The following is a 13,217-nucleotide window of genomic DNA, read 5'->3' on the forward strand; positions in this document are numbered from 1 at the left end:
AATCAACTCCTTGAGTTCTCAACATGCTAACATTTTAGTGTCTTTAGAATGGAAAATGTGTTTGTTAAAAGATACACAGCCACTTGAGCAGTCAACACTCAAGTCCACAGTAATCCAAAAAGTAATTATTTTTAGCATAGCCACACTAGCAAGTTATTCTGTGTATTTCAGTGAAGCAAAGCTTTAATCAAAAGTTGTAGAGAAACAGATCATTCCTTTCTTGTGTGTTTTGGAGGAGCAATAAATCCTCTCCATACAGCTGTTTTTTTACCCAAATGCAAGAGCAAACTTTCTCAGCTAAGGGTTGTTTTGCATTTCCCCCTCCCCCCAGAGATTTCACCACATGACAATAAATTAAATGACTGAGTATTCCAGACCACACTGATAATGTCACAGCTAGAATCTCATCGGTTAGTTTATGACAAACCACTGGAATGGGAGTAAACAACAAACTGGACACTAGGACAAAGCTTGGTTGCAGATTGACTGTATGATAGTAGTATTGAAAGCAAGGTTTAAAGTAAACTCATCTGGAAGTCAGATGCAGCTGAAGGAATAGTGAAAATAACAGAGTGAAGGTACACTTAGGTGTAATTTCATGCTGGTGATTTTTTTTTAACTCTTTTTATGCTTAGAGCAGATTTTTAAACCAGAAGTTGCATATCCAACGACACACACAATTGAAAACATAAGTGATCATTAGCACATTTGTACACATACTTACACAAACTTAGTATTTACATATTCTAAACAATGTTCTGCTTAACAGTTGAAGTCTTTCAACACAGGAAAGAAGATAAATTACTACAAACAGTGCATAATGGGATCACAAATTTTCCACAAGCATATAAAGACATGTTTTAAAGTGCTTTCTAGGTGCTTCAGATTAACCCTTTGTAGTATGAGCTTCTATGATGTAGTGCTGTTCCAGTCATTACAAAATTACTTAAACCATTCCCCTTTGGGTGCATTTTGAGCTCAAGAGAAAAATGACAACACTGCTGATGTAAAAGTTTTAGGCTCCACCAACATAAATGTATACATTACTTAAAGTTCAGATGAAGTTGTCAAATACTTTGGTTTAATCATAGCTTGGGATAAATATTTGCTAGAACAGAAATTGCACCTCTCCACTGTTTTTCACTTAAAAAGAAGAAAAAAACAGACCACGTCCCCCAAGATAAACTGACAGTATTCTTTGGTAAAAACAGGACATTTGGCCAGTTTGGGTGTACATCTATTTGTTAGTCTACAAGTGAGCAAATGCCACTGCTGTACTGTCAATTTAAAGGAACAGCCATTCCTTACTCAGTGGGGAGCATCAAACCATGAAGCTTAGCGGTTAGCTATGTAGCAAGCTGAACCATCTTCAGCAATCATCACAGGGGATCAACAGTGCTTCAGAATATTTTGCTTAAAATTTATCCTTTGCATTACAAAACCTGTGAAACGCTCTATGCCTGCAGACAAGTCCAGTACTTTACAGTGACTACAGAAATGTTATTCAATAGCGTACACTGTTAGGTTTCTGAATAGCACATAACAAAAACCGGTAACAGGGTGTGCTGATCGACCGATACTCAACCGCACAGTATTTGTGCATTAGCTATACTAAGTACCAAGAAAAGCCTATAAAAATTCAGTTAACTGCTACAAGTTATGTGAATATATAAAAACAGAGCAGATATACAAGTATAACACTGAACATACTGTACTTTATTAGCACAAAAAGCCAGAACAAGGCACAGCAAGCAGAAAAATACATCAATAGAAGGGTTAGTGTAGCATACAAGAATAACGTTTATTGTACTCGCAGCCAAAATGTTCCCTACCTCACTCAGGTCACTGCCATAGAGAAGTAAGTAATAACAAACTGTAGCAGCTGGTAAAGAAACTAGGGAGCACTTGTAATTGGTACAAAACACCAAACAGGGTCAGGGCATTCCAACAGAATTTTAGTGCAAAAATGTCTAAGACGGAACTATTTTAAACTCCGCCTCCAAATAAATAAGCAAACAGAACTCAGAATCCTGTTTCCAAGTAAACTGTTGAAACTATAATCAGTGCATTTTTAAACATTTTTAAAAGCACAAATGGAAAGATTATTTACAAATAAAGTGTAACAGTACCTTTGAGACCTGACATTTACTTCAGATACGTCAGATTTTGTATTCTAATTCTTGTAATTTTATCCAGAAAAATACCAGATGACTTTAAATAAACATTTTTTTCTCTTCACTATTACCTCCCATTGTAAGCTACTAGCAGTCAAACCACCAAATTCTGGTTTAGAAAAAATGGTAACCTTTAGTTTCATGTCAATGATCTAATCCCATTTCCTGCCACTGAACCAGTAAGTCACACTAGAAGGTATTTATCTGTCCAAGACAGAATTAGTTTTGCTAACAATGCCACTTAAATCTCCAAGTGTTTAAAATAGAATTACAGTACTGAGCAGGCAAATTCAAGTCTTAATGATTAGGAAACCTTATACACTGAGAAAAGCATGAGTCATCTGTTAGCATCAAAGCACCATTAACTGTTAATGGACTGCTTCTAATGAACTGCTCTTCATTAAAAGAAAATACTCTTGTCCGCTGCTATTTGGAAATTTGTTTGTGAGCTAAATTAGTACTCTGAGCAGTGGAAAGCTTTCAAGAAGAGAACTTTAAAAAACAGTTGAAATATTACCAAAAATGCTCCTGTAATAGAGTCTTGTCTTTATTAGTATCAGATGAACGCCCCGTGGAAAATGCCACATAGTTTCTTCATCCAATTACTACAGCTAGAAAAGGGAAACAAAATATTCATAAATTAGCAAAAATATTTTCATTAGGTCTTAATGAAAAACATGCAGAATTGTCTGCTTACTGTTTCCAAGAGGCATCACGACTTAGTTTGATTAACAGCAGGCAGCATCTGACAGGATACTAACACTCAGCTTAAGTAGGATATTGCAGAGAAGCTAGGACATGGTCGGTGCACTTGCTGCAGTTAAACTGTAACACACACCAAAAAAAAAGAAGAAAGAAAAAAACGTAATCTAGAAGCTTATTTTGATTTCCATTTACTTTGTTTTTATAGGTTCCCGCTCCAGCCATCGCACCCTGACTTTTTGTTTATAGTGATACTCCTTTAGAAAGTCTTGCAACATTGAGGGTAGAGGAAGGTCATCGATTCCATCATAAGTAGTGCACCTGCAGATTACTGCCCGGCAGATATACTGCAGACTAAAGGGGAAAGTCCTGTTCAGAGATACAGTAAGTAACGGTTCAAAGAACATGCAAGAGCTAGGGTCTTTGTAGTGTTCCAGAAGCCCTGTAACAGTGGAGGAGTGAAACACACAGGGATCATGGGCATCAAAACTAAAGTTGTGGTTCCACTGCTCAATGCGTGCGTGCAGCGATCGGTTGTAACGACGGAAGCTCACGGAGAAGAGGTAGTCCTCTTGCGCGGAATCCCTGAGCAAAAAAGTGCCTTCGGGTTTACCCTCCAGAAGTGCTTCTGCTTCATAGCGGTCCATCACACCCCAGTAACACGGGTTACCTGTGATCTGAAGTAAGTCTGGCACGAGGCAATGAATATAATCAATCTGAGTATGCACTTTCCAAGCCCCCTGCCTGCTGATGTGGCCATGGCTCTCTCCAGACATCTGACGCTGCTTCTGCCTGCGTGACTGCAGACAAAGTGTTGTTGTGTCCTCTTCAGAGTCACAGTTCCCCGGAGGCGTTATGTTTTTGTCCCCCGTCAGCTCAGTCATACCAGGGGCTAACTTTGGTCCCAGTTTATACAATGGATTAACCTGTGCTGTAGCTTCAAAAGTATGTATTTGGGCATTGGGAGGGGGATCTACCCCTTCTTCAATACTAAGTCTGCGCCTCTCTCTGAGCCTGTCTTCTTCATCTTCTGTGGAAACCAAGGAAGGATCAAACGTGTCAAAAAAAGTTGAATGAGGACTCACAGGCGCTGTGTGTTGTTTAATCAGATGCCACTTCTGAGCCAGATCTGAGCCTGCAGGAAAAGGGCATTTCTCAAGCATTAGTTCAGAAAGATGGATCTTTCTTTTGTTAGAAAACAGAGGTTTTGACTGTTTGCTGTAAGTTCTCATGGGAAAACATAACCCAACAGTATCTTGTAGACGCTGTCGCAGGGAACGGCTACCTACTGTCCTGTTTGAGACCACATCCATATCATGGACAGAGCTGACTCCATAGCGTCTCTCCCTCCTCTGCAAACCACTTCGTGTTCTACCAAACCTTTTTTCAGTATCCAAGGAGCTCTGGGTTTTGGTAGAGCAGGAATGTTTCTTCTTCCCACCCCAAGGAGCATGCCGAGAATAAGAGTCTCTTCGAGCAAGCCTAGCTCCTGTGGTGACACATGAATCGTTCTCTTTCTCAATGCTTATTTCAACAATCTGAGGAATTTCTGTGACACAGTTTTGGTTACGCCGTGCTGAGCTTTTTGAAGGACTTAAACCTAATTGGAAAGCAATGTTTTCTCTCAAAGGGCTGCTAGGTTGTTGTTGAGCCAAGTCAGTTATCTGGATGGTTTTTTCGTTAGCAGGTGAGCAACTACTGGAGTTCACAACTATGTTTTCATTTTGGCTTCCACCCTCGTGGCTGAAGAGATTCTGGCACCTGTATTTGAAATTGTTCCACATCTTTCCCACTTTATCCATGGGTTACGTTATCTAAATTCAAGAGGAGAAGAAAATATTAAAAATAAAGCCTTAAAAAAAATGAGGACAAATCTTCAGTTAGCAATTAAGTTAAAGACACAAGACAACTGTTAAATGGAAAAGCATCCAAGTGTTTGCATGGTTATGTGGAGGTGAGATGCATCATACTGTTTTGATATTCACAAAAATCACCACGAAGAAAATGCTTGGGAAACTATAAACTTTGGGTTTCCTCCCCCCAAATAGGCCCTCCCATTTGTCTGTAGGCACAGAAGTAGGTCTGCATAGTTGTAGCTGATGGAACAAAAAACTGCAGTCTAAAAAAGGAAAAAAAAAAAAATAAAAAAATCTTCATTTTAGGAAAAATTTGTGAGTCACATCTTACATATGACCCCTGATAAGCTTCCAATAAGCAGCAGTAACACACATCCTAGAAAAGAACTACTCCTGTCACTGCCAACTGTGAGAGCAGTTAGTGAAATCCAACAAGTGTCCTGCAAATGTCCAGATAAATCATCTAACAGCAAAAGCTCCGTCTGCAGGTCAGATAAATTCTAAACTTGAACTGACAAAGCGTGTGGGGGGAAGGCACGAAAATAGAAGTTAGGGGCAAAGCATTCAGCATTCTGAGGATGAGGCAATCACCAAAATATAAGAAAGGCCAGCAAGAATTTTAGACTTCTCTGTCTGATAAAAGCCATGCATATGAAACATCTGAAAAAAACCCTCCAAAACTGTCTGGCTTTATTACTTAAGATATAAAGCACAGAAGAGTCCCAAGGAACTTTTCTAATTGTTAGTAAGAGCACTTAAAAAGCAAACAGCTTCACAGCAGAGACATAATGACAGTGAATCATAAAGATACAGTAAAAAGATAAAAACATGAGCAACGTGTATTCTGCAACTACTTCTTCAGAAACAGTCTCATAACTGGAACACGACTGCCTACAACACAGGACTGCCCTAGGACAGAGAGAAGGAGGCTAATTCTGTACTAAAAAAAAGTCAGGCAATGCCAAGCTAAATTAGATCTAATTAACTTTTGGAAGAAGCACTAAACTTAAAGGACTAAAACATGTCGAGTTCTCTAATTTAACTCCTAATGGAAACTACTCTGTTCTTTTGAAACATTGTTTTGAAGCAACATTCCTCTGTTGCTGTCCTTCTGCTCACAGCTAGAAAGCACAATCCTTAAGGCACAATCCTCTGGACTGGGGAAGAGCCAGGGGTATATCTTAACGTGAGAACCATGAAAGAATGATAAATGTGAAACACTTATATCACTGTAGGAACAGAAAGCAAAAACAACACAAGCTTTCTTCCCTGCCCCCTCCTCAGATAATTTGGCAGTGCAGCCATTTAATTCTACATTCAATTGCATAAAAGAAAACCTTAAGAATTGAGTGAGGATGCAGGAAGGTGTGGAGGGGAAGAGGAGAAATGAAGCCTTCAGAGTCTCTGAAGATTACTGGCAAAAGTTACCTAGAATAGCAGAGCTAATGACAATCTGAACAACACCTAAAATAGTTATTAAGGAGGCAACCATCTGCAGAGCAATGTTTTACATAGAAGATTCTACAGAGTTCTGTGCATACATTAAAGTGAAAGTGCCTAAGCAAATGAGCAAGGAAAAAAAAATAATTTCTTAAATTTGAGTTCTCTGGAGTTCTTTGGACCAAGCTGAGGAACTGGGCGTGTTCCAAGAGCAATGGAATGATTAAAGCCAGAACACGTACAGATCTGTAGGAACCACACAACTGGGTACCATGCCATCACAATAATCCCAGCTGCTTGTGGTGCCTCAGAATATCCACACTGACCAGCAGGCAGCATCTGCTTGCTAGCTCCCAGCCCATCAACACAGTACATAGAAGGCTAACTCCTACCCATTCTTCTGTCAAGTTGAACATTTCTTTCACTTCCTAGTCACAGAGATGTTTAAAATTTGGGGGAATGGAAGAGAGAGTATGTAGGCACCATTCCCTTGGGAAATTAGGCTAGAAGCAGTCCATTATCTTTGTGACAATGAACTGGAATTACTTTTCTAACCAAGCTGCCATACCCTATTCAGTGGTGTCTTTTATTTTAGAATTGCTCATTATTGCTCTTCCTTTGCATTATTCGTCCAGAGTGTCTTTAGGCTGTTAGATGGGTAGAAAGTTTCCCAAGCTTTCCTAGAATGTTTCAAGATTAAGTCAAAACCAACACAACCACAAAATCCCCACCATACTGGTTTGACAGACTGTAGTTTTCAGAAGTTAATGGAAAAGGTTAACTACTTTTTGCCATATTCAAGAGAACACAGATACCCTTCTTACCCAGAAAAGCATATGAGTCACTGTATCTTGTCTTGAGAATATACCTCAGCATGAGCTTGCTACATTCCTTTTCTGAGTTGTGGACATGATTACTACAAAGAAAAAGATGGCATTCTTGTTAGTTGTTAAAATACCTTTTGACTTAGAACTTTATAATCAATCACTAGTATCAAAGGGATAATTTACTAATATGTGCACCTGATCATTAGGTATTTTAAATGCATATTAACAAAAAGCCTCACAGAATTTTCTGTTTCATCCATTAATAACATTGACAAATAGAGTTCAGGGAAGGCCTCCCAAATGAAGCTCTTGAGAATGAAAAGCAAAGCCACAGTATCTAAATCATTGAAGTGCCAGGCACAATGGGCATACTTGGGCCTTCAAAAATTGTTTCTCTGTGTTTTGGTCTCAAGTCCCCAAGCAGTGATTCCCAAGCTGTGGTTGGTAGTGCTGTCAGATCACCTCATATTGCCTCTCCTTGTTTCCAGCTGCTACATCACATCAAAAGGCAGCTAAAAATACACACTTTTCTAATATTACTTTTCCAGGTAAGCAACTGCTGTACTTGCCACAAGGATGTTATATGATTGTGAAGCAAGAGCAATATGAACCATCATTCTAAACACGGGAAAGTGGAATACAAGACAGGTTCTTTATTTACAGAGTAGGTCAGCACCTCCCTAAAATAATCATCATTGTTTTCCAAAAATCCAAGAGGAGCTGAGAGATTTAGGATGCCTGCACCACTGTCAGAAATTTAACAATAATAGGCCAGAGGAAAATACTTTGCTTCTCCACACTATAACCAACCCCAGAACAGCAGCATGAATTAAGAGAAAACTTGGGGAGCTCAGACTAAATTTTACATGGAGAAGAGGAAGGAAAATATTCAAATGTGATGCCTGTATGTCTGAAGAACAAACAATGGGGTGGAGCAATGAATATAAAAAAATTAATATTCCTAGGCAGAGACTCCAGAATAATGTCAGAAAAGTAGTAAACATTTTTTTTTTGTTTCCATTCACCTCTGGAAGAACTAAAATTGCTGAAACACTTTGAAAATCAGGCTGCACTACTACTGAAAAATTCTATAAAAGTAACCTTTCCAGAGAGCAAGAGTTCCAAGTACAAAACAAAGATTAAAGCAAATGTAAGCTTTTTTTTTTTTTTATTGTAGCATTTACATTCATTTCTTCCTTTCCCCCCAATTATTTTCCTAGCAGGTCTACAAAGACAAGACAGTAAAATTACTAAAATTAATTCAGAGAGGCCTGAACAGAGTAGAATAAAGTTGGCAGAATAACTTGAATACGTCCAGAGAAGGGCAATGAGGCTGGTGCAAGGCCTTGAGCACAGCCCTATGAGGAGAGGCTGAGGGAGCTGGGGTTGCTTAGCCTGGAGAAGAGGAGGCTCAGGGGAGACCTTCTTGCTGTCTACAACTACCTGAAGGGAGGTTATAGCCAGGTGGGGGTTGGTCTCTTCTCCCAGGCAACCAGCACCAGAACAAGAGGACACAGTCTCAGACTGCAACAGGGGAAGTTTAGGCTGGAGGTGAGGAGAAAGTTCTTCACAGAGAGAGTTGTTAGCTGTTGGAATGTGCTGCCCAGGGAGGTGGTGGAGTCACCGTCCGTGGAGGTGTTCAAGAGGGGACTGGACATGGCACTTGGTGCCATGGTTTAGTAGCCATGAGGTGTTGGGTGACAGGGTGAACTTGATGATCTTTTGAGGTCTTTTCCAAGCTTATTGATTCTAGGATTCAAGTATTCTGTGTATAAATGATGAAATTATAAATAGGGACAGGAAAAAACATTTGTGCAGTATCATTTAAATGAAGACAACAGTTACAATCCATTTACTATTCTGAAATAATACATACTAAGAGATTGCTGTGAAAACTCAGACCACTCTTTCCAGAAGTGTCACAAGATGCAGCCAGGGGCTTTCTGCCTGTTACTTCCCAGGAGGAACACTCAAAGCCAAGGTTGTGCTATGCTTAATGATAATACACTTGTTTTGCTCAGCATTACCCAATGAAAAAATTAGTTGAAATGGTAAATTCACTCCAAAAATTAACTCCCATAAATGTCCCATCTTCACAGAAGTGGATACACTGCATAATGTAGGACACCTTACAAAACATGTATAGTATGCTTGTATCTGACACTCATTGTTTTGGTACTTTCATATGCTATAGCTTCGAAACATTGCAAGACAAGGAAAAACCATTGGAGAAAAACCAAACCAATACCATTCTTACAAGCAAAACACCAACGGGAAAAGGGGAGAGGAAAAGGGGAGCAGGGAGCATGTAGAGAAAGCAGAGTCTCAGTTCTTCTTGCACATTAGTTCAATGCTAGTACGAGCCTAGGCAAGCAGGCAGGCTCATGTAGTCAGTGACACTGGCACACATCACCTTGGACCATGGAGGTGTAAGTCAAAGAACCAGAGGGAGACTACATTTCTGTTCAGATTGTTCTTTACTTTAAAATTGTTCAGTTAACAGTGACAAGAGACTCCACTATTAAAGACATGAGCTTCCATTTCAGTGTGGTGTGCTTGCTGAAGAGGTTAACATCCAACATGTGCACTGCCAAATGTCTGCTATAGGCTACTGCTCCTAGGGATGCACTGACAAAGCAGCTCACACAAGCACTCCTCAACCCTATTCAAGTCAAAATGAATAAGGCTGGCAAACACCTACCTTTTAAAAAGTAACCCACTTGAGGAAGGAAGAAAAGGCAATACACTAAGGATTACAAAGCAATTTCCTCCTTTCCAATACACATTCCAGAAATAATGAATTACCACTGTAATGCTTTTTAGAAATGCTGTCTCTGGCAAGGCGTATGTTGGCTTAAGTGGAATTGTGCATTTTTCTACACACACACAAAAATGTGCTCGCTGTAGACAGCCTGAAGAACTGATTTGGAGGGCTGGAAGAGGCCAGTGTCAGTTTTTTTTAAGTAGAAGAAAGAAATAGGCCAAGCATCTTAGGTGTTCATGAAAGCCTCTTTAGAGCAAAGAGCTCTAGTTTTCTCCTACCAGGCTCTGGTAATTTGGAAGTGCAGTTGTTCAGGGGGAGGAATCTGAAGGTCTAAACCCCTAAATCAAAACTCAGACCTGCCAAGATGAAGTAAAGGATATCAAACTGTAAAGCCAGAACCAAGCAAAATGGTCATAGGTCAACAATGCAACCAAAAGAAATGTCATCAGCCTCTTCCTGGCCACCTGTGCTGGTGCAGGGGGAGCTCTTTACACCATGTGTCTGCTCAGTTAACCAGCTCAACAAACTGACCCCGACTAAAAGTGAATTTTCAGAAAAAGTCTCAATCATTGACTCCATCTGGTTTATGACTGCTGTATAAGCATTCATGTTAACACAAGGCAGGAGCGGATGAGGAGGGAGGAAACAGCAGCCGGGGCAAGACTGCTTCCTTCCACAGAAACACTGGCTAGTTTAGCTCAGGGTATTAAGACCTTAAATAGCTACTTTGAAGAGAAAGCTCAATTTGAAGTCAAACCTGGGGCTTTGACTGCAAAGAGAGAGATAAGGTCTCTATTTCAGCTGCTGCTTTGAACATTCATACTAAAAGTTCAACCTCTGAAAATGTTTACTTCAAAAATAAAATGTTCAGCTGGCTTGATGATTCCTGCTAAAGCACAGGGAAAGCTGCAAGTTTTAAGGACTTAAGCTGGCAGGTTGTCAGGTCAAAGAAATATGGTATCTTGCCATTGTTCCAACTTGAAAGTAAGAAGAAGTTATCTCCTCCCCCGTGTACATTCACAATGAGCAAAAAGCAGTCTTAGCTCAGACAGTTGATGTTGTGCCAGTTTCTTTCCAAACAGCTACACATTAGTAACTTCAGTTAAAAAAAAAATATCTTTCCAAGTTATTTTGAAAGTGTGATACATCCTTGTAGCTCCTTACTAGGCTCTGGGGTTCAAAAAGGTCAATGTCAGGGCTACATGCGTTTACATATTACATTGAAAAAACATTGTACCATTGTCATCCCTTTCTCCTCTGCTCAGCACATCTAAAATCCCTGCAACAGAAAAACATCTATGGGAGAACAGAATGTGAACAACCCTGAACCAAAAATAGACAGTTGTGTCTGAAATACTCTTTCCCCTAAACTTACATGAGTCTAGTGGATAATAATACAACTACCACAAACAAAGCTAGTGTTTCTAGTCAGATCAAGATCACAGACCTACACATAGCAAGCACAACCTTCAAATATTAATTCAGAAACAATGCTATACAGATCTACTGAGAACTCCACGTAGTGGCAGACACCTATGGTAGAAGCTCTGACAATTCAAGACTATGATGCTTATCAATTGCAAGTAGAATAAATGGTCCAGTCACTGTTAAGTACAACAGCCCTCTTGATGAACTCTGTGAAAGCCCTAAGCCCTTGGAGAAAAGTTATGGAGCACTTCTCTAGCAGTGCAGAATTTGTTTGTCCTTTTAAGAACACTAATGAAGCATATCCTTCTCTATCAAGTTCTAAAATATAAATAGGTCTCAAACTGATATAAAGAGTGATCTAATTAATATTCATAAGCAGTACTTGGGATTTCTGAGTTAAGGAAAAGCACACTTCACTGAAAGCAAAGAAAATGTGAAGCCAAGTTGAAAAGATGGGTCAATCCTATCCCATTTCCTCGCTAGCTTCGTAGAAACAGCCAATTTAAGGTATTCTGTAAACAGAGAATTTCATTGGATTGCTATGTGGCTATTTTACAAAGGGCAGTTCCTCTATTCTTGAATCACTTTATACAGATTTAGGTCTTTATTTTCTTCTCACTTGATACTCTATATTTTTCAAAACTGCAACAGTCTCCCCCTCACCATAGCACCCTTGCTCCCCATGAGCCCACAATCATCTCCTTAACACACACAGCTCTTCTCATGCACCCAGCTACTTCCCATGTGTCCTTTCTATCTGAGCAGATATCCTATTCTCTAATACACACTAGCTAGCTTTCACCTCTTACAACTGATAAAAAATAAAGTTCTTTTGTCCTTCTCTAGGGATGTACCCACAATGGTGACTACAAAGGAAAAAGCAGCATTACTATTTGGGCGATTTGCAGGACCCATTACAGCAAGCAGCTGCCTTTCAAATTTAAGTGAGACAGACCCAGAAGTTCCTAGAATCACAACTGGTAAGAGTGATAGCCTAAAGTGTAATTTCTTAAGAACTTAGAAATTAAAGAAGTTAGTGTTAACCTGAGGACTAAATTCTGCTATGTGTACTTTAAATAAAAAAATAATTAAAAACAACACCACAAACAACCACCAAACAATGAAACAAAAAACCATCTGAGGCTTTATGGCTAGCATCTGTATTTTTTGTTCACTGGAACACTACTGGAGCAAAGCACTTATTAATAGCAAGGTCAAAGATCTCCAGAGCTCCCTTCCAACCCCTAACATCCTGTGATATGCACATGAAAGACAAGTAAACTTAGGAAATTCCACTAGTAAAAATGAGCTTCTCTTTGCAGCAACAAAAATTACTTGAAATGTTTGAAAGTATGAAAAATGTCATTATCATTTGTAGTACAACTATATTATCGATGACCTGTAAGTTGGCTAAACTCCCTTGTGCCATTGCAATACTGAAGAGTGATTAAACTTCAGGCTACTGGAGAGAAAACTGCTGGACCAGCCTGGTGTCTTATCCAGCTATGCACTACCTGAAGCAGAAGGTGGCTTCAGAGTGACAGTTCTGATAGCATCCACAGATTTTATGAAGTGGCCTTCATAATGACTTAACTCCCAGTCTGTGTTCTTCCATGCCAGAAGTTTGACAAGTAAATGCTATTGCTATAGCACCACTGGCGATCTTAGGTAAGTTCCTGTATAAAACGTGGTTTCATAAAATAACGTATTTGAGTAACTGAAGAATGAAATCAGGGCATTTCATCTGCAAAATACTTGGCAAGCAAGGAGTTAAAATACTGCCTAAGACTCCCCCACAGCTGCTGTCAGCAGTCAGGCTTGTCAAGAGAAGCTCTTGGCTGCCCTGACAAGACTAATTGGCAGCAAGCACCTGGTTCCCTAGGCTGGGCTGGGTAGGTAAAAGAATATAAACCCTGCAAAGGAGGAGAAACAGCTGGAAGGCTGCCAGTAGGTCTAGCCTGCTACATGTTTTCAGCTTTGATCCACAAGCAGCTTTATCCCAGACTATACCCAGTTAGAGCTATCA

General features: G+C 39.7%; 1 protein-coding gene across 2 annotated transcripts in view; it reads right to left on the reverse strand.

The window, feature by feature from the left end:
• Positions 1-2,074: 2,074 nt before the first annotated feature.
• SOCS5 (suppressor of cytokine signaling 5) overlaps positions 2,075-13,217 on the reverse strand; it is a 28,861-nt gene continuing 17,718 nt past the window's right edge. The window contains exons 2-4 of one of the 2 annotated variants that reach the window (XR_008462300.1): positions 6,997-7,088; positions 2,872-4,690; positions 2,075-2,785 (exon numbers count right to left, since the gene is read on the reverse strand). Coding sequence is in view for 1 of the 2 variants with exons in the window: in XM_054162440.1 (XP_054018415.1) it covers positions 3,068-4,678 (1,611 nt within the window). In the remaining variant the exon portion in view is untranslated. Of the gene's footprint in view, positions 4,691-6,996; positions 7,089-13,217 lie in introns of both variants that reach the window. The other variant, XM_054162440.1, reaches the window with a different exon arrangement.

The sequence above is a fragment of the Dryobates pubescens genome, chromosome 6, assembly GCF_014839835.1.
Source record: "Dryobates pubescens isolate bDryPub1 chromosome 6, bDryPub1.pri, whole genome shotgun sequence".
NCBI classification, from domain to species: Eukaryota; Metazoa; Chordata; class Aves; order Piciformes; family Picidae; genus Dryobates; species Dryobates pubescens.